At 47.3% G+C, this 20,420-nt stretch overlaps 1 protein-coding gene across 2 annotated transcripts; it reads left to right on the top strand.

The window, feature by feature from the left end:
* The first annotated feature begins 4,910 nt into the window (after positions 1–4,910).
* LOC140914320 (solute carrier family 22 member 6-A-like) lies at positions 4,911–20,193 on the top strand. 2 transcript variants are annotated; one of them, XM_073351841.1, is made up of 10 exons: positions 4,911–5,800; positions 7,129–7,232; positions 8,525–8,679; positions 9,905–10,073; positions 12,388–12,511; positions 13,168–13,283; positions 14,436–14,650; positions 15,817–15,925; positions 17,290–17,493; positions 17,773–20,193. In XM_073351841.1, exons 1-10 carry the CDS (start codon positions 5,399–5,401, stop codon positions 17,855–17,857), a joined length of 1,683 nt encoding a protein of 560 aa, XP_073207942.1. In that variant the 5' UTR covers positions 4,911–5,398; the 3' UTR covers positions 17,858–20,193. The 2 variants fall into 2 exon arrangements, with proteins under 2 accessions (XP_073207942.1, XP_073207943.1); XM_073351842.1 differs by having other exon boundaries at positions 17,779–20,193.
* Positions 20,194–20,420: the final 227 nt, after the last annotated feature.

The raw sequence follows: 20,420 nt of genomic DNA on the forward strand, positions 1-20,420 counted from the left end.
GGTTGTTTCCATTAGCAGGAGAAATTGATGATTCAGACAGGTATGTTCTGGGTAGGTTTTCATAGATTCACAGAGTTTGAAGTCAGAAGGGCCCATTATATAATCTAGTCTGATTACCTGTACTGAGCTCAATAACTTGTGTTTGACTAAAGCATCTTCCAGCAAGGCAGCCAGTTTGGATTTGGAGACATCAAGTGATGGAGAATCCACCATTCACCTCAGGAGTTTGTTCCAATGGCTAATCATTCACACTGGGAAACACTGTTGCCTCCAATTGGAATGTGTCTGGCTTTAACGTCCAGTCATTGGTTCTTGTTCTGCCTTTCCCAGTAGGCTAAAAAGCCCTTTAGTACCTGGGATTTTCTCCCATGAAGGTCCTTGTACATGGTGGTCAAGTCACCTCTCAATCTTCTTTTCCTTGAGAAGCTAAACAGAATGAGCTGCCCAGGTCTCTCACTGTCAGGCATTTTCTCCAGCCCTCAAATCGTTTTTCTGGCTCTCAGCTGCACCCTCGCCAATTTTTCAACATCCTTTCAAGAATGTGAGCACCAGAACTGGATGCAGTATTCCACTCTGGGTCTCACCAATGCCTTATACAGAGGTAAAAATCTCCTCCCTGCTCCTACTCACTACTCCCCTGTTTATACAACTAAGGATCGCATCGCACTGGGAGCTCATGATATAATCTAGTTTAGGGGTCACAAACATGTGGCCCATGGAGTTATTTCCTGCGGCCCGCCATACCTCCCCTTTCCCCCTGCCCCGTGCGCCACACCCCCGTTCCTCCGCCTACCTTCCAGAGCTTCCCACCGACAAACAGCTGTTTGGCAGTGCTTAGGACTTTCCGGGAGTGAGGGGAAAGGAGCGGGGATGTGGCGCGCCCAGGGGAGGAGGCGGAGAAGAGGCAGATCTGGGATGGGGATTTGGGGAAGGGGTTGGAATAGGGGCAGGGAGGGGGGGCGGAGTTGGGGTGGGGACTGTGGGGAACGGGTTGGAATGGGGGTGGGGAAGGGGTGGAAAGAGGCAGGGCAGGGGCAGGGCCTCATGGAAGGGGTGGTGTGGGGGCGGGGCCAGGGGCAGAGGGGGGCACTTTTGTATCTTTGTATGAAAAGGTGTCAGTGATGTGGTCCTCGGGCCAATGTACTAGTCTTCATGTGGCCTTTGTGGTGATTTGAGTTTGAATCCCTGATCTAGTTTATTCACAAAGAATGCACACACAATCCTGATTCCCCAAACACAGAAGAAAATAACAACAGCCAACAGTTTCTCTGCTCAGAAATCCCCAAGTCTGCCCCACCAACAGGCTCTGTGCCCAAGAAGCCCTGCCTCTCTGCCTCCTCTCAAGCTCCCACAACTGCTTCTGGCTTCCTGCCTCCAGCACACACAGGCTGCAAAACCATCCTCCTAGCCCGTGTGTCTGCAATCTGGGAAACCCCTCAGCAGGCAGGGCTTAGCCCTGAGCTCCCAGAGGGGGTCACTTCATTCTTTGTAGCTGGTGCTACTGTATAAAGGGGCTTAATTGCTTCTTCCACAAATTGAAACAGTGCTTGGCACACCCATCAGCTTTAGCAAAGTCTGTGATTATTGTTCAGGAGTTCTCAAATTTCATTACCCCGCAACCCCAGGAGAGGGGACCGAAGCCTGAGCCTGCCTGAGCCCCACCACTCTGGGCTGGAGGGCCAAAGCCAAAGCCCAAGGGCTTCAGCACTGGGAAGTTGGGCTTGGGCTTCTGCTTCAGCGTCGGGCCCCAGCAAGTCTAACACCAGACCTGGTGACCCCATTAAAATGGGGTCGTGACCCACAGTTTGAGAACCCCATATCTTTGGTTTTAATGCACCTTGAAACTACACTTGAAGCTTATTTGTAAATAAAGATCTCTTAGGAAGAGAGGCTGTTAAATTGTTGTTGTTGGGTTCATACAGAACTATGCTCAACTTTTGTAAATTGATTTTAGTTAGAATATTAGACTGGGATTTTTCCATTTACCAGTCAGGCAGCCCCCCCGAACCAGTAAAGGACAGTGTGAGAGAAAAGGACTCACTTGATGGCTGTTGTTAATAATCCCTAGTTCGTGCCTAGCGCTTTGCATCCATAGTTCTCAAAGTGCTTCACAAAGGAGGTCAGGGCTGTTATCCCAGATTTACAGGTGGGGGTGGGGGGTGGGAGAGTGGTTTAACTTGTCCCAATAGCTCTTTTCAAAACAAAACGTTTTGTTTTCAGTTTCTAAATGGCTGTCTTGCGTTTTTTATTTCTACTGGGAAAAAAAAAAAAGACAAAAAAGGTGGAAATTGAAAGACGCGTTTTCAGTCACCTGGCTGGAATTTTTTCTTAGGTTTATCGGTCCGTAAACTTTTTGGACATTGCAATATTTTTGTCCAAACACGAGATGGGAAAAAATTTCAAAATCGTGACGCTTCAGGAGGGAGGAGGAAAAACGTTCCCCGTCCAGCTCTACCCCCAGCCCCACATCTGCCCCTTTGCCAGCCCAGCAATGAATTATGCACCGTCCCAAACCCCACAGCAATTCTGCCCCCCAGCCCCATCTCTGCTCCCCCCGCAGCTGCAGGGGTTCTTCACCCCCCTTTCCCAGGCCTAGAAGGGGCAGCTGCAGTGAGGTTCCCCTGGCCCCTTTCCAGGCCAGGTGTTGCTGGAGGGAGAAAGGAGCGGGGAGGAGCAGGAGAGCCATCCCATTGTTCTGGGGAGGGGAGGTTCTTGGACTGTGCTCAGGACTGTGAGTCGCCCTGTTACCCCTGCCTCCAACGAAAGGGTGTTCCCTGTGGAAGTTGGGTGTCAGCTCCCTCCCTCACGCACTGGCCTCTGGGCAATGCCAGCCCTAACCTGGCCTTGCAGGGTACCAATCGTTGCACCCCAATCCCCGAGTCCCTTCAAATCGTTCCCCTGCGAGATCCAGCTCCTGACACTGGCTACTCCCAGCAATCCCAGCACCTCTGCCCCCAACGGTGTGGTGGGCCCCAGGGTATCAGTTGTACTTGAAACCACTGCTCCTGCAAGCCACACAGCACTGGCCAGCACCTACAGGGAAACACAGAAACAAGAGAAAGGGGTGGAAATTGGTGGGGGAGGACGAAGAGAGGGGCCAGGCCCTGGTTTGCAGGGGGGAGGAGGAAGAGAGGGGCTTGGCCATGGTTTGCAGGACGGGGCGGGAGGCATAAGTGCTGGAACCAGAGCTGTGGAGGGTGCTGCAGCACCCTTTGGCTTGAAGTGGTTTTCATCATATCCTGGGTTTACAGTTTGGTTCGATGGCTCTCAGCACCCCCACCGTAGAAATTGTTCCAGTGCCCCTGGGGGGAGGAGGAAGAAAGGGGCTGGGCCACGGTTTGCACTCAGTAGCTGCTCCTGCAGTAGCCTCCGCTCCTACTTCCCTCCCCGTGACAGCCGCCGTTGATTCTGCAGTGCAGATGGCAGAGCTGCCTCTGAGTCTGCCCGGGTCAGACAGGGGCCTTCACAGAGCTGTGGGGCAGGGCACAGACCTGCTATGTGAGCTCACACTGCCCTGCTCAACCCCACAGAACAGAACTGCCCCCCTTCTGCTGAGCTCCTCAGCTTTTCCCTCCCCCCAGGAAACATACGACATGACCCAAAAGAAATATCTGTCCATCCATCTATCCCCCCACACATCCCCCATCCCTATATGTATCAATCTATCTGTGCCAGTCATTGGTACCTGGGAACCAAGACAAACAACAACCCATAACGCACCAGTCTTAGGATCATATCTCATTTCCTTTTTACTCAGATATTATCCTTCATTAAACCTCCCCAAATGGCTTGATTGAGACCCCTAGCACTTGAACTGCAAGGCATAAGTGGCAGCATGTAACAAACAAAGGACACCTCCATTAAGCCAATCAGCCAACTAGGTTGATTCTGGCAGTACTGGACATACCAAGCAACTCATCAGGCATCAAAACTACACCACAGCAAGAAGAGCCTTGTGACGAAGAATGGCCTCAGAGATAATGCATAGGATGAGGAACCACGAATTCAGGGCTCCATCCCCAGTTCTGTCGCAGACACTTGGGCAAGTCATTTCGGCTCTCCTTGTGCCTCAGTTTCTCCATCTGTAAAAGGAAGATAATGATAGAGCAGGGCAGGTTTTCCATCCAGAGAAAATTAATTAAAATCAATAAATAAAAATATTTCCAGCCTGGAATCAGGATGAAAAGTTGACATCTCAAAATATTTCAAAATTCAAAAAAAAGAAATACAAAATTTTGGTCTGGTCAGTCGAAACATTTTGTTTATCTTTCAACCATTTTGTATTTTCCAAACATTTTTTACTATAATTAGCTCAAATTTCTAAACAAAAAGTCATTTTACACTGAAAAACTGAAATTTGTCATCTCTAATTTTTCATCTTCAAATCTTTTTTCTTATGATGTTTTAGAGTCAAGACATTTGTCAAAAATGACACTTTCCTGCAGAACATTTCCTGCAAAGACCTGTTGCTAAAAATTTTCAGACCAGCGCTAATTACAACCCTCCCTTTGGTCTGTCTTGTCTATTTAGACTGTAAGCTCTTTGGGACAGGGATGTCTCACACTAAGGGGTTGTACAATCCCTGGCAACAGTCTCAGCTGCGTATATCCAGGTGGTATTTTAAGAATAGTGACAACTCAGGACAGAGGCGGGATTGTGGTATCTGGATCCTTTTTCGTTTAAGTTAATTTCTAGCCCTGTGGTGTGAATAATATACTCACCCAAAGGCAATCTGGTTTAACAGCTTGGATCAGTGTGTTTGTCACCTCTGCACTGGAAGCATTTGGCGTGGTATCTAGCACATTGCTTTCAGACTTTTTCTTTTTTGGACTTAATCCATGCAAAACAAAGTACAATTTTAATCAAGTGACCTGGTTAAGGCCTTATATAACCCTCCGAGGAATATATAAACCCCACCTGCTTTTCCAGAGGGTAAAATGCAAGGATCAACGTGGAGTTAAGCTTGGCAAAACCATTCCCTTATGCATCTAAAGTTCATAAAAAAGGTGTGTGGAGTTTTCCTGCAGCTGACAGGAAACTAGGAATGGTTGCATGGGCATTTTTGCAACAAAGGAGAAACAACGTGGTAGCACACTCAGTTATTTAGGGAGAATACAACTCAATGCCTCTTCTTTGGAAACTACACCCTCAAGAATCCACAGGCACTATTTGCCAACAGCTGACTTCTTCTAAGAAGTGCTGCCCTTTATGGCTGTCTTTGAAGTTGTGAAGTGGAATACAAGCTGGATTCAAATTAACGTCTTTCTGTGTAGATATTTTGATCGCACAAAGTTTAATTTTTACAAGTAATTGACCTATTCAGGTGACCTCGGTTATTTGAGACCCATCACTTTTGCTTAACCCAGACGGTTAGTGTTGAATCTCCCAACCCGGCACCATGAGTTTTGCCGAGCTGTTAGACCACGTCGGGGGGATGGGTCGCTTCCAAATCATCTATACTATCTTACTGGCTATCCCAGTTTTCATGATGGCTAGCCATAACCTCCTGCAGAACTTCACTGCTGCCATCTCTGCGCATCACTGCCATGTCCATATCAACATCAGCAACACTCCTTACACCAACCTCACTGGAAAGCTTGCTGCCAAGGACCTCCTCAGGGTCTCTGTCCCCATGGACAGTAAACAGCAGCCAGAGAAGTGTCACCGCTTTGTCACCATGCAGTGGCAGCTCCTAGACTCCAACGCCACCGTCACAAACCTAACCGAGCTGGAGACTGAACCCTGTGCTGATGGGTGGGTGTACGACAAGAGCATTTTCACCAGCACCATCATTACAGAGGTACGTGAGAGCAAGACCTGCTGCAGTGCGGGTAACCAGCTCGGAAAAGGATGCTGAAACCATGGGGTGGAAGTTGGGGTGGATGAGTTGAAAATATTTTTGTTGGAATCATGCCTTTTCATAGATTTTTGCAACTAAGTTTCACAGTCCTATGGGCAGAGCGTGTCATAGTATCTATCTATTTATCCTCCTCTTCCTAGTATCTGATCGTAAAATTTGCACCAACCTACAGCCCCTGCATGTCTATTGACATCAGCTTGGTTTCAGCCTAAATCAGTGCAGAATTTCATCCAGGGTCATGTGCTGTTCTCAGTTACATTCTGGCACCCCTGGTGACTTCAGTCCATGCAGCTTCAAGTGGCTGCCATTGCATAGGCGTAAAGGAGAGCAGGACACGGCCTTTATGCTTTACAGAGTCTTGGTTCCTTCAGTGTATCGGTCGGAGGAAGCTGTGGTTGCACTGGTTGGGGTGGGAATTCCCCCATCCATTGTGCAGTCAGTTTCCTCTCAATTAAACTGGACATAATCCACTAATCCACATTAAAGGAACCATGAATGATACTAAGAGTTAGCCCTGCTCTCCCCTGGATCTCAAAGGGCTTTACAATAGAGACTAAACCTTACTATCCCATCTCACAGCTGGGGGAAACTGAGGCACAGCGAGGCAACATGACTTGCCCAAGGTCACAGCAAGTCAGTGTCTGAGCTAGGAGTAGAGGTCCTGGTCTCTTGAATGCTCACTCCATTCAAGACCATCCGCCTCACATGGGATCATTATATTTGATCCTACATTAACATCTAAAGGACCCATTCTGCCAGGAACTGCAGAGACCCTAGCTGAGTTCGGAGACTCACTGTGCCAGATGCTACACAGACCCAAGCTGAGAGTGGAGCCCTGTTGTGCCTGGCACTGCACAGAGCCCAGCTCAGACTGGGGAACCCTTGTGCCAGATACTGCATGGACCCCAGCTCAAATCAGGGCCCCATTGCACTGGGCACTGCACAGACCCCAACTGAGATTGTGCTGGGTGGACCCCCAACTGAGACGGGGGCCCAACTGTGCTGCATGCTGCACAGAGACAAAGACAGGATGATCCTCCCTCATTTTACAGATGATGGACATTGAACCTCAGGGAGATTAAGGCTGTGATGCCCTGCAGATTGTAATGATTGCTATGGAGACTGGCTGTCTAAATGCCATCAATGGTTCTGAAAATCTCAGCCTAAGCCAGGAATCAAACCCAGCTCTTCTGAGCCCCAGTCTGGGGCCTTAACTACAACCCAGTCTTCCTCCTGGAGCCAAGCTTTGTTTTCTCTCTCCCTTACAGTGGGACCTGGTGTGTGACTCCCGGCAGCTGAAGCAGATGGCTCAGTCCATCTACATGGCTGGGATCCTGGCGGGAGGCATCATCTTTGGAGGTCTGTCAGACAGGTGAGAGCAATGTCATTATGAAGCAGAGCAAGGCTGATTCCTAGCGGAATCAGGAATCTCGAGCAGGAGGAGAGAAGTTACTGTATCTCTGTATTTGGCTCTGGCGCGACTGCTACTGGAATCCTATGTTCAGTTCCGGTGTCCACACTTCCAGAAAGATGTTGGTAGGTTGGAGAGCGGTCAGAGAAAACCCACAAGAATGATTAAAGGCTTGGAAAATGTGCCTTACAGTGAGAGACTCCAGGAGCTTGATCTATAAAGCAAAGGTTAAGGGGTGATTTGATCACAGTCTGTAAGTGGAGCCCGGTGAATTCTTTTTATAATTGTATATTTTATTTTTGGGGGAATTTCTTGTTATTTTTGTTTTGTTAATTTTATCCATGCAGGGGGATCGGGTCCTGCCCCTGGGGGTTGGGAGGCCCCAGAGGGGGGCTGAGTCCTGCCACCAGGGTTTGGAAGGCTCTGGGGGAGATGAGTCTTGCACCCCCGAGCCTGCCCTGCACTCACCCTGCAGAAGCGGCTGTTGGGGTCCTGTGCGGTGTGGTTGGGCCTGGCTCTCGACTCAGGGTGTTGTTATCTGGTACACGGGGTTGCAGTGCTGTTTAGGTTTGGCAAGGCGCTCCCCCCACCCCCTCCCCATTCAGAGTGGGGAGCCAGGCCAAGCTTCACAGGATAGGAGCTGTCACTGCAGGGTGAGTTTTTTGCTTTACTTCATATTATTTCACATTTGCAAAAAACATGTGGCTCTCTATAAAGGTACTGTACCTACACGGGGAGCAGCAATCTGATAACAGAAGGCTTTTCCATCTAGCAGACAAAGATCTAACAAGATCCAGTGGCTGGAAATTGAAGCTAGACAAATTCAGGCTGGAAATAAGGTGTACATTTCGAACAGCAAAAGGAATTAACCATTGGAACAACGGCCCAAGGGCTGTTGTGGATTCTCTATCCCTGGAGATTTTTAAATCAAGATTGGATGTTTTTCTAACGGTCAAATACCAGCCAGGGGATAACCCTACTGCCAGGGGCCCTAGATTGCCTTAATTCAGCCCTGCAGGCCTCATCATTAGCAGCTACGGCACGACTGACATTAAGTATTTTCATCAATAACCTTTTGTCACGTGCCACAGAGCTGGTTTTAGAACTGGGGCCTCCTGCCTCTTTGCCCATTCCCCTAGCCAGGAAGCCATGCCTGTCAATGGCACCAATAGTTCCTTGCACCAGGTTCTGAACATACTTGCCTCAGTATCCTGGGTTTCCCTCACCTGTTCTCTTGGCTTTTTTTGGCTCAGGTTTGGCCGCAGGTCTCTCTTGATCTGGTGCTACTTGCAGATGGCTGTCACGGGCACCTGCACTGCCTTCTCGCCCAGCTTCACTGCCTACTGCATCTTCCGCTTCCTGACCGGAATGGCTTTCTCGGGCATTGTGTTGAACGGTGTCTCTCTGTGTAAGTGTGTCCGGCACCTGCCATCCCCAGACACAAGATGAGCTGGTTACTGGGGATGGACGGAGGTGCCTTGTTCCCGCTGCTGATAAATTACTCTGTGGTGGGAGCACAGAGAGACCAGAAGCACATAGCTTGGGTGGGATGTCCAATGTCTCAGCACCAAAAATTGGGAGCTAGATTTTCCAAGAATCTTAGCTCCCATTCCAACCTGGATTTACCAAAGCACTCAGCAGCTCCCATTGGGTCACTGATTGCCACAACTGACAAAGACCTGAACATGTTATTTAGGAGGTATTATGCACCTCGAAATCTGGCCCTGTTCTCTCTGAAAATGTGGTACCCAAACGAGAATTGAGTTCTCTGGAACAATCCCACCTCTGTGTGCTTCTGCAGTGCCAGAGCACAGGAGATGCCACAAAACAGGGCAGCTTCCAATAGCATGCAGGTCCCCAAGAATGGAATGGAAGCTATTTTGAACGGTGTGCCGTCATCAGATGACAATGATTCCACAACAGAACAGAGATTCCACAATACATCTTCTACAGAACAGGCACAGGCTATGTGCACCAGCCAGGAGCTACAGAATGCCCTCCTCATTACTAGAAAATCCCTTGCACTATACAAGGTATACAGGTCCTCTAGGAACTGGAGGACCCAGGGGCAGCTGGGTATCAGAGGCTAATGGGACTCAGCCTATTCAATTATATAACAGCTGTGTATTGTGGCTGATGTACTTCAGGGTGCATGTCTGCCATTGCAGGGTGTTAGAGCTGCTGCAACCCTGCAGGGTACAGTACAGCCTGCTGCCGCTGTGGGGTCTTCTGGAGTGTTTGTAACCCTGCAGAGGGCAGTACTGCCTGTGGCCACTGGGGGACTGGTGCTGCTGTAGCCCTGCAGGGTACAGTACTGCTTGCTGCCACCAGGGGACTGGAGTTGCTGCAGGGCACAGTACTGGCTGCTGCCATGGGGAGGGGGGTGGAATGCCTCCAGCAGTGTGCAGTACCACCTACTGCCACTAGGTGGGACGCAGCTAGCAGGGGGAGGAGGCATGGATCAGGGAATGAATGCATGTTCTGGGGAGCTATTTCACCTCAGCCTCAAAGAGCCAGGGATAGGCTGTTTGTAAATGCTTCCTGCTGCCTCCACTCATGCTTGTTCTCACCACTGGAGGTCATCAGCCCAAGGACAGAGAGATTATTTTCCCTTTGTGTATGTCTCTCCCCAGCTGTGGAATGGACACCCACCCGCACACGGGCTGTTGTGGGCACCATGTATGGATACTGCTACACGATCGGGCAGTTCATTCTGGCTGGGGTGGCTTACGCTATCCCCAACTGGCGCTGGCTGCAGCTTGTGGTGTCTTTGCCCTATTTCATCTGCTTCATCTACTCCTGGTAGGTTAGCTCACCCTTATCCTTTCTGATCCATTCCTCTTCCATCGTGCTTTTCTCACTGGATGCAGGAATGAGACAAACTTTAAGCAAGTAGAATAAACAAATCTCTTATCCTGGTTCTCATACTCTTGCCTCTCGATTACTGCATCATCCTCTTCTCCGGCCTTGGCAAATGCAATCTTGCTCCACTTACATCCATTCAAAACACTCCTGCTAAGATCATTTCCCTGTCTCATCGCTTTGTCCATGTCACCTCTCTCTTTGCAGCCCTCCACTGGCTCCCCGTTCTTCATCACATCATACATAAACTACTCATCTTCACTTTCAAAGCCCTTCATACCCTACTGCACCGTACCTATCTCATCTGTCATCCACTAGCACAATGCCAACTCCCAACTCCCATTGGCCCATGATGCCTGCCTCCGTCGCCCGCTTGCTAAATTTTCAAACAAGCACCTTTGTGCTTTCTACCATGCTGCCCCTCATGCCTGGGAGGAGTTCCCCTGTAAACATCGGCAAAGGTATGTCATTGTCCTTCTTCAAATCCTTCTTCAAACTCTCCTTTAATGTGAGGCTTACAAAAAAACCTGACGACAGTTAGGCTGTTGGTGTGCAGAGACCATTGCCTATCATGCTGACCAATATTGTCTCGCTGTTTTCTTGTGCTCCCCTGTCTGTATCCACCTGTTGTTGCTTGTCTTGTCCTTACATTATAAGCTGTTAGGGCCAGTGACTGTCTTTTTGTTCAGCGCCTGGGACAATGGGGTCCTGCCCCATGACTGGGCCTTGAGGACATTATGGCAATACAAATAATGAACAAAGAACTATGAAAGCTGTGGATTTTCATACCTGGAATTGTTTCAGCAAACCAGGGAAATGGTGAGACTAAGAGGATAACATATGAATAGAGAGAGTTGAAGATTTGATGTCTTAAATTTTTTTCCATGAAAAATGGCTTCCCCCCCAAAAAATTCTGTTTCCTTCAAAAATTTTCAACAAAAGGAAACATTTTATTTTAGTTTTCAGGATGGGGGGGGTGCTGAAAAACAACCATTTATTTCTAAATTTGTAAATTTTTTGACACAACAAAAATTTTCATTTCAGTGTTTTGGAGCTATTTTTTTCCACTTTCCCCCATTTTCCAGTGGAAAATGAAGACAAAAGGAAATAAAAGAGAGGAAATAATTTTTTTAAAAAAACCCTCCCAAAATGGAGACAAAATGAAAACTTTTGTTTTGCTGAAAAAAATTTAAAATATTGTGAAAAATTTCCAATGAAACCAAAGCTACTCCACCCATAATGTCACTACTCAGTAATATGAGGAACTGACCTATCATAGGTATTTGTCTGGCACCCACCACCATGGTATCTAGGCACATCACAACGTTTAATATATTTATCCTCACAGCTAGAGCTGGCTGGCAAAAAAATATGAGAGTTTTTGAGACTTTGAAACATTTTCCCATCCTGAATCTGGCCAAAAGTCAAAACCAGGAAAACTTTTGTGAACTGATAATCTGAAAAAATATTTTGGTCGGGTCAGCTGAAATGTTTCCTTTTGATAATTTTGAAATTTTTCTTTTTGATCTGGAGCTTGTTTATTTTTTACCCTTTTTTTAAGTGTAAATGATCAAAAATTTTGAAACAAAATTGTTGAAACTTTTAATTTTGATAAAGGTCAAATTTTGAAACTTTTTCCATTTTTTTTTTTAAATCAAGAGCTTCATTGAAACTGACCTTTCCCTGCAAACAGTTTCAGTTTGGACAAATCCGCATTTTTCAATGGAAAAATATTTCAGCAGAAAAGTGCCAACCAGCTGTAACCAAGCAACCTTCTGAGGGAGAGCAGTGCTATTATCCTATTGTACAGATGAGGGGATTCAGACACAGAGACAAACTAAGTGACTTGCAACGGTCACACAGGAAGTCTGCAGGGGAGCAGGGAATTGAAGCCAGGTCTCAGCTATCACCCTAACCCTCCTTCCATCCTGATGCATGCCAAGGTGCAGTACCATCTGCTGCCACTGGGCAGTCTCCTAGTGGGACTGGAGCTTCAGGTTGCAGAAACATTTGGCTGTCACCAGGGGGCTGCTGGTAGCAGGGGGAGGAGATAAAGCAGCGAATGCAGGTTCCACTGTGGCTATTCCACAACATGCTCCCTTCTGCTTCTGTCACTGCTTGTGCCCTGCACTGGCTTTGGGCACTGCCCCTAGCGTAGAAGTACTGCACCGTGCTCCAGTGGGGCTGATCCCAGTGCAACAAGAGCAATGTGCGTGTTCTTTGCAGTTGTGTTTTCAATTCTTCTGCTACCCAGGTGGTTCGCGGAGTCCGCCCGATGGCTGGTGATAGCTGGCAGACCTGACGAGGCAGTGAAGCAGCTCAAGAGAGTGGCCAGGATAAACCGGAAGAAGGAAGAAGGAAACAAACTCAACATAGAGGTAAGACTGGATCTCAGAGAGGCTGAGCGCTCCCACCAACTCCAGCGGCTGATATAGGCACGTGGGACAAGCAGATATAAATCAGCATGGCTGCACTCGTGTCATTGGGACTCTGCACGTGTACACTAGTGGTGCAACTGGCTTTAGTGCTCCCTGAGCAATGGTATTCTCACCATGGTCTGACTTCTTTCTCGTACAATGGGATTCCCATATGTACAAGGTATCTTCTATCAATCTCTCTACCTATAGCCGTACATACATAACCACCTATCCAGCCATCTATGTATCCATCTCTAGACATAAACACACATCTTTTATAAATGTATATTCATACACATAATATCTCTATTCATCTCCATCTATCTATCTGTTATCCCCACACACGTCTCTCTAGCCATCCATACATCCCCATACAAATGTTTCTATCCATTCAACTATCCATCCATCCCCATGCACACCCTTCTATCTAGCCATCCATCCATCCCTTCCTAGACGTACACATTATTTTGTCTGCACTGAGGCCTGCTCTGAGACAAGAATTTTGGCACCACTGGATGATCCAGAATCTCATTCTCTCCCATTCCCCTGCTCTGTTTCCAGGCCTTTCCCACAATGGAGGCCCCATGCCGTTACCCAGAACTCTCTTCTCTCCCCAGGTCTTGAGATCCAACATGCAGAAAGAAATAGCCTCTACAAAAAGCAGCTATACCTTCATTGACCTGGTGCGGACCCCTGTTGTACGCCGGATCTCCTTCTGCCTCTGCTTTGTATGGTTAGTCAGCTCTTGTGATTGCACAAAGCAGAAGCTGAAACAATGATATGAAGCAGCCTGCAGCAAGTAAACCAGGCTTGACAATTTGCTGAGGAACGGGGCAAATAATGGATTTTTTGACCTGCAGGCAATTCCAAAAAATCAGTAAAAAATCATTTTGGGTTGAACAGAAAACCATTTTTTTCTTAATTTTTGACTAATCAAAAAGTTGAAAAAATCAAATGAAACATTTTGTTTTGATTTCAAATATTTTAAGATTTTTTAAAAATAAAATTAAAGAAATGTTTGAGACAACGATTCATTTTGAACTAAAACTGAAAATATTTAGATTTTTTTTTATTTTTGTTTTTGTTTTGGGGTGCTTTTTTTTAACCTGAAACAATTCAGCAAAAGGAACATGAATTCCCTAAACATTTTGATGTCGCTGAGTCTGCATTTTGAGCTGAAAAAAGTTTTAGATGAAAAGTTTTGTTCAGCTCTACTAAGCCCCACTGATGCTCCACTTCACCCCAGGGCATGTCAGTGACAGCCAATTTCAATCGGCATGACAGTCAATTTCACCTTGATTGAATATCCCACTAGATCACAATGCAGTATGTTATAGCTAGACTTCGGTAAATCCCACCTGGGGAGACAGCATGTAGAGAAAACCAATAGGAGGCACTTCTACCCAGAAGCAGACTTAGGACCCAAGAGTCCTGGCTCCTAGTCTCCTGTTCCTACTACTAGGACAAAAGTACAGAGCTGGGAAAAGAACCCAGGAGTCCTTGGCACCTACACTGTCCTGTTCCAGCTATTGGACCCCTTTCCTCTCTGAAGAGCTAACAACAGAGCAAAGTCCCCTCTTGCTCTAACCACTAGGCGCCACCCTTCTTCCAAAGCTGGAAATAGAACCCAGGAATCCTGGCTCCCAGCTGCTCCCCAGTCTAACTCACTAGACCCTAATCCCCTCACACAGCCATGAACAGAACACAGTGCAGTCTACCCACTAGACTACACTGCCACCCAAAAGCTGTGAAGAGAACCCAGGGGTCCTTACTCTAACCACTAAACACATTTGCAGGGCCTATTGCTGAAAGGGAACATGCTTGTAACAAATAAACTCAATGATAAGGACCCTCTAAGTATCAATACCTGTCTGCTTCATTCCAGGTTCTCCACAAGCTTTGCCTATTATGGGTTGGCCATGGACCTGCAGAATTTCGGTGTCAATATCTTCTTGATCCAGATGGTCTTTGGAGCTGTTGATTTCCCAGCGAAGTTCATCTCAGTCCTCACAATCAGCTTCATCGGGCGCCGGTTCACACAGGCATTGACCCTCATCCTGGCTGGACTCTCTATCCTAGCCAACATCTTTGTCCCACAAGGTGGTTACTTGGTGCCCTGGATTTTCAGGGTTAGATCCAGAAGTGTTCAAGCCTTTGTCAAACCAAAGGTCCAAAACCTGGCTAATATGGTCGGCTGCAGGGAGAAGAGCCAGGAGAGTGGTCCATAAGGGCTAATGGGGCTCAAGCCAACCGATACGTCACAGCTGTGTTCTGTGGCTGAGGCCCTGCCGGGTACAGAACCACCTTCTGCAGCCAGGGATTGAAGCAGCTGACACGTGTTTATGACACCAGTTGCCATGGCACTTCCCCATGAAGCAACCTGAGAGACATATTCAGCCTGACCCAGGCTGGCCTGTTGCAAGATGGTTGCGAAGTGGATGAGCCGCTGTCTGGGAGGGTAACAGACACAGTTTCACAAACAAAGCTGGGTGGATGGTTATTAGTATTTAATCATTGGGTAAGGTGCTGCACAGACCCCAGATGACATCAGGGCCCAATTGTGCCAAGCCCTAAAGGGAGATACAGGCCCTGCCCCAAAGAGCTCACAATCTAAATAGATGCAACACAGAAAGGAATATCACTCTTATTTCTAGATGGCAAACTGAGGCACAGATCCTCAGCTGGTGTAAATTAGCCCAGTCCCATTGATTTCTTGCCCCTTTTGGCTTTAATGGAGCAACTGTGGATTTGGCTCCATTGACTCCAATGGAGTTACAGCCAATTTGTACCGGCTGGGGATCTGGCCCCATTGACTCCAGTGCAGCTATGCTGATTTACACCAGCTGGGGATCTGGCCCCATTGACTCCAGTGCAGCGATGCTGATTTACACCAGCTGGGGATCTGACCCCATTGACTCCAGTGCAGCTATGCTGATTTACACCGGCTGGGGATCTGGCCCCATTGACTCCAGTGCAGCTATGCTGATTTACACCAGCTGGGGATCTGACCCCATTGACTCCAGTGCAGCTACGCTGATTTACGCCGGCTGGGGATCTGACCCCATCGGCACCAGTGCAGCTACGCTGATTTACACCGGCTGGGGATCTGGCCCCATTGACTCCAGTGCAGCTACGCTGATTTACACCGGCTGGGGATCTGGCCCCATCGGCACCAGTGGCGCCATCCCATTAGCTCCTGACCCTTCTTGAGCATGTCAGCCTTTTCCCATGTGCTAACCCCTCCTCCACTGTGTGCTTCTCTCAAGATCTGAAGACCCTGCGCACCGTTCTGGCTGTCTTTGGAAAAGGCAGTCTCGCTGCCTCCTTTAACTGTGTCTACCTCTACACGAGTGAGCTGTACCCCACAGTGATTAGGTAGGTGGAAAAACCTCAGAGAGTGCAGCTCAAACTTCACATGCAGCCCCACGGAACAGCAAAACCAGAGCCAAGTGACTAGTGACTAGAGTTGGTTGGGAATTTTTCATCAAAATGTAGTTTTCTGACGGAAAAAGCTATTTCATCAAAGCCAAAGCTTTTCACAGGAAAGGGCTGTTTAGAAAAAAGTGGGGGAAGGGGGAGGAAGGTTGGATATTACATTTGCAAAACGAAAATTTCAGTTTTTCTGGCTGGAAACAACTTTGTGTTTTGGAATCTGTATTAAAAAACAGCAACCCCTTTTTTGTACTAATTCATAATGGTCGAAATCGAAACAAAATGATGTGATGGACCCAAACCAGGATTTTTGTATACTGTTGAATTCCCAAAATTTTTTGAAATTTCAATATTTCATCCAGATTCAGAATGGGGAAAATGTTTGAAATCTCAAAATTTATCATGGGACAGGAAAACAATTTCCCAACCAGCTCTACTAATGATTTTGGGCACCTCGGATTTTAGGAGATGCCCACGTTAGGACACCACCGCAACTGGGTCTGATTCTCTGCAATTACTGAGGATGTGCCATCTGAAAAGTGAGGGCCCTCTGAGGCATCTCAATCTAGTCACCCAAAATTGCCCTTCTAGGAAATAGGAATTGCCACATCAGATCAAAGATCTAGCTAGCCCAGTCCCAGCTGCAAGAAACCCTGCACTTGTGTGGTAACCTGCCCCAAGGAAAGTTCCTATTTGTTATGTTAGCACCTAGAGACCACACCAGAGCCCCATGGTGCCAACTGCTGCACAGACCCTGACTGAGATCGGGTCCCCATAGTACCAGGCACTCCACAGATCCCGAGTAAAATCAGGGCCCCCATTGTATGAGGCACTGCACAAACCCAAATTGAGATCAGGGCTCCATTGTGCTAGGTGCTGCACAGACCCCAACTAAGATCAGGGCCCCATTGTGCCAGGTGCTGCACAGACCCCGACTGAGATCAGGGCCCCATTGTGCCAGGTGCTGCACATACCCCAACTGAGATCAGGGCTCCATTGTGCCGGGTGCTGCCCAGACACAGTGACAGCAGTCTCTGCTCCTCACAATCATAATAGACAAGACAGACTGAGGGTGTGAGGGGAAAGAAATGAACGGAGAGAGGAAGTGACTTGCCCAAGGCCATGAGCAAGGTGGCAGAGCAAGGAAAAGAACCCAGGTGTCCTGACTCTATAGTCACTCTACTAGTCCACAGGGCCTAGCTGAGAGGTACTGCTTGGCTTATTGCCCGTGAGCTCCTTAGCCCAGATTTTTCTCATCACTGTGGCTTATGCTAATAGCTCTGTTTGTTATGATTTCAAATTCACAGGCAGACCGGCATGGGTTTGAGCAACACCATGGCACGCCTGGGCAGCATCACTGCCCCATTGGTGAAGATGTTGGAGGAATACATTCCCTTCCTGCCACTGATCATTTATGGAGCTGCCCCAATCATCTCCGGCATTGCAGCGACCTTCCTGCCAGAGACGCTCAACGTGCCATTGCCTGAGACCATAACGGAGGTGGAGACACGGTTAGTAGAATCTACTGGGAGGCAAGAACAGTCGCCATGATGCACCATGTGGGGGCTTTGTGATATAGACATGGGTCCACTGAGATAGAGAGAGAGAGCACAGACAAGAAGTGATAGGCATGATTAGATAGATAATCTGATCCCATTGACTCCAGTGTAGCTATGGCTGGTTTACACCAGGTGGGATCTGGCCCCTTAGCTCCAAGCATGTTTTAAGCCAAGTACATCTCTTGATGCTTGTATAAATGTTAATATTTACCGATATTCTTTTTCATTGAGACCCAGGCATCTGAGAGGTGAAGAACAACAGATGAAGATCCTTCTGAAACCCACCATGCCAGACCCAGCCAAGGAAGCCAGTTAAGGAAAGAAAAATGAGCAACTGTTGTAGGGTCTATGGGTAAAATTTTCAAAAGTGCCTAAGTGTCTTAGGAGCCTATGTTCCATTTTCACCAGTGACTTAGCCACTCCCATGAGAGACGGGTGCCTCATCTTCCTGGGCACGTCTGAAAATCCCACTGGGCACTTATCTGAATCTCTTGGCACCAAAACACCTTTGAAAATGTGGCTCCCAATCACTTTTGAAAGAGGGGGCTTAGGCATGTTTGAAGACTCTCCCCTATCTCTTTTACTGTTTTAATCATGCCAGAAGTATTATGCAGGCATCAGTGACAACTCCATAGGGGTTGAATTTTGCACTTAATGCAGGGAATCAACCTCTTCAGACAGCATGTTGACCTCCAAGTCACAGCAAGAATTTATACCATGGGACCTGCTGGTGTGCAAGATGGGGGACACGACTCAATTACTCTATGTAGCTCCTCCATGTAGTTCCAAACCTGCTGTTGCACTCTGCTGGGATCCAACATATTGTACCCAACAGCTCAGCAAATACTTTTGGGCCAGATCCTCAGCAAGTGTTAATCCATGTAGTTGAGGATTAGCCCACTATTGCAGGACAGTCATGTGGTGGCAATTCTTAAGGGAATTCTGTAAGAATAATTATAGAAATGGTGGCAGAATATAGGAACTGCCAGACTGATCACAGCCAAGGTCCATGGAGTCTCTCTGACAGCGGTCAGCAATAGATGCCTCAGAGGAAGGTGTGAGAACCCTGAAGTGGGCAGATATGTCATAATCTCCCCACCATCAAGTCTCACTTTATCTTAAACAGTCATTAAAATTGGGCAAAAATGGATTTTTCAGCTCACTCACAATTTGGAAAAATCAAGGGAAAAACACGATTTGGCTGAAAATGAAATTGTTCAAAATTTTCAGCAAATCAAAAAGAGTAAAAAATTGGTTTCAAACTAAACATTTTGCTTTGATTGCAAATTGCTTTTCAACTTTTTAGTATTTTTTATAAAAAAACAATTAAAGGAAATTTCTAAATGAAGTTGTTTCAAATTGAAAAATCAAAACATTTAGACTTTTTTGGGATTCTCCCCCGAAACAAACAATTCAGCAAAACCAACATGAAATCACGAACCATTACAGTGTCACCAAATCTGCATTTTTCATCCCAAAACAGTTTTGGTTGAAAAATTTCACACAGCTCTACTAGTCACAGATTGGCTTAAGGCCCGAAGCATGAGGTTTATATGCCTTCTAAAACTCTTTGTTGTATTATTGATAGTCCTGTTACCCATAGAGATGTCCAGTTCCCCTTTGAATCTTGCTAAGTTGTGGCCTCAATGTCATCCTGCATCAATGAGGTCCACAGTCTAACACTGTCATGTCAGAAAGGATATTTCCTTTGTTCAGTTTTGAAAAGAGGGAAGGAACCCAGGCCTCCAGATTCTCAGCTTCCCCTGCCCTAGCCCACTACATTTCACTTCCCTCAGAGTCAGGAGTCCTGACTCCCAACCCCCCAACAAATACACACTCTAACCTCCCCTCCCATTCCAGAGCTGGGAATGGAACCCAGGGGTCCTGACTCCAAGCCCCATCTGCTCTAACCATTAGACACTGCTCTCCAGCCAGAGCTGGGAACAGAAATCAGAAGTCCTGACCCTCATTCCTGCTGCTCTGACCCACTAGACTCTATTCGTTCTGGAACTGGTAACCAAACCTAGGAGTCCTGATTCTCAGCCCCTACAGCTCTAACCACTAGACCCTACTCCCCTCACGGAACTGGGAATGGAACCCAAGAGTCTTGATGCCTAGTTTTAACCACCAGACCACTCAATTACACCAGTATAAATCAAGACTGAAGGTGTGACTACAGCTTGAGCAGACATACTGAGCTAGCTTTACTCTCCCTAGCTCAGGTACCAGAGCAATACTTCAGCACAGGCTGACCAGCCTGTCTGGAACCCTGGGTCATTATTCTTAGGGCTAGCCCATGCTGAAGCATGCACTGCTGCAGCTTCACTGTTCTGGGAGCCAAGATAGCTAGATTAAAACAAGCTAGGGTATGTCTGCTCGAGTTGCAATTGCAGCCTATGACTGCAGCATAGACAGACCCTAACTCAGCTGCCTAGGTTGGATTTGAGCATCTGTCTCCTTGTCCCCATGCTTTGTGTTAATAAAATGCACATTTCCACGTTAAAAAAAATCCAGTTAACAGGATCAAAATGTGGCTAATCCTGATCCATGTAAGGTTTAAACTCCACCTAGAACTGGGGCAAAAGCATCTATTTACTGTACAAAGAAAATACCTATGTGAAATGCTGTCACAAATAAACAGTTTCTGTTGCACTTGGCAGTGTTCTTCTTGAAGGGAGGGTTCTGCATTCTTTGGAAGCTAGGCTCAGGGTTCAAGTACAGATGTTGGTTCTGGTAACATCCTCAGTCTCTGGGGTGCTGGAGGCAACACAGTCATCCCATACAATCATACTCTGCCCTTCTCTGTGGTCTCAAAGGGCTTTTTGTGTATTGCTTAACCAAGCCTCACATCCTCATGGGAGTTAGGTGAATATTATTGT

The sequence above is a fragment of the Lepidochelys kempii genome, chromosome 7 (assembly GCF_965140265.1).
Source record: "Lepidochelys kempii isolate rLepKem1 chromosome 7, rLepKem1.hap2, whole genome shotgun sequence".
NCBI lineage: Eukaryota > Metazoa > Chordata > Testudines > Cheloniidae > Lepidochelys > Lepidochelys kempii.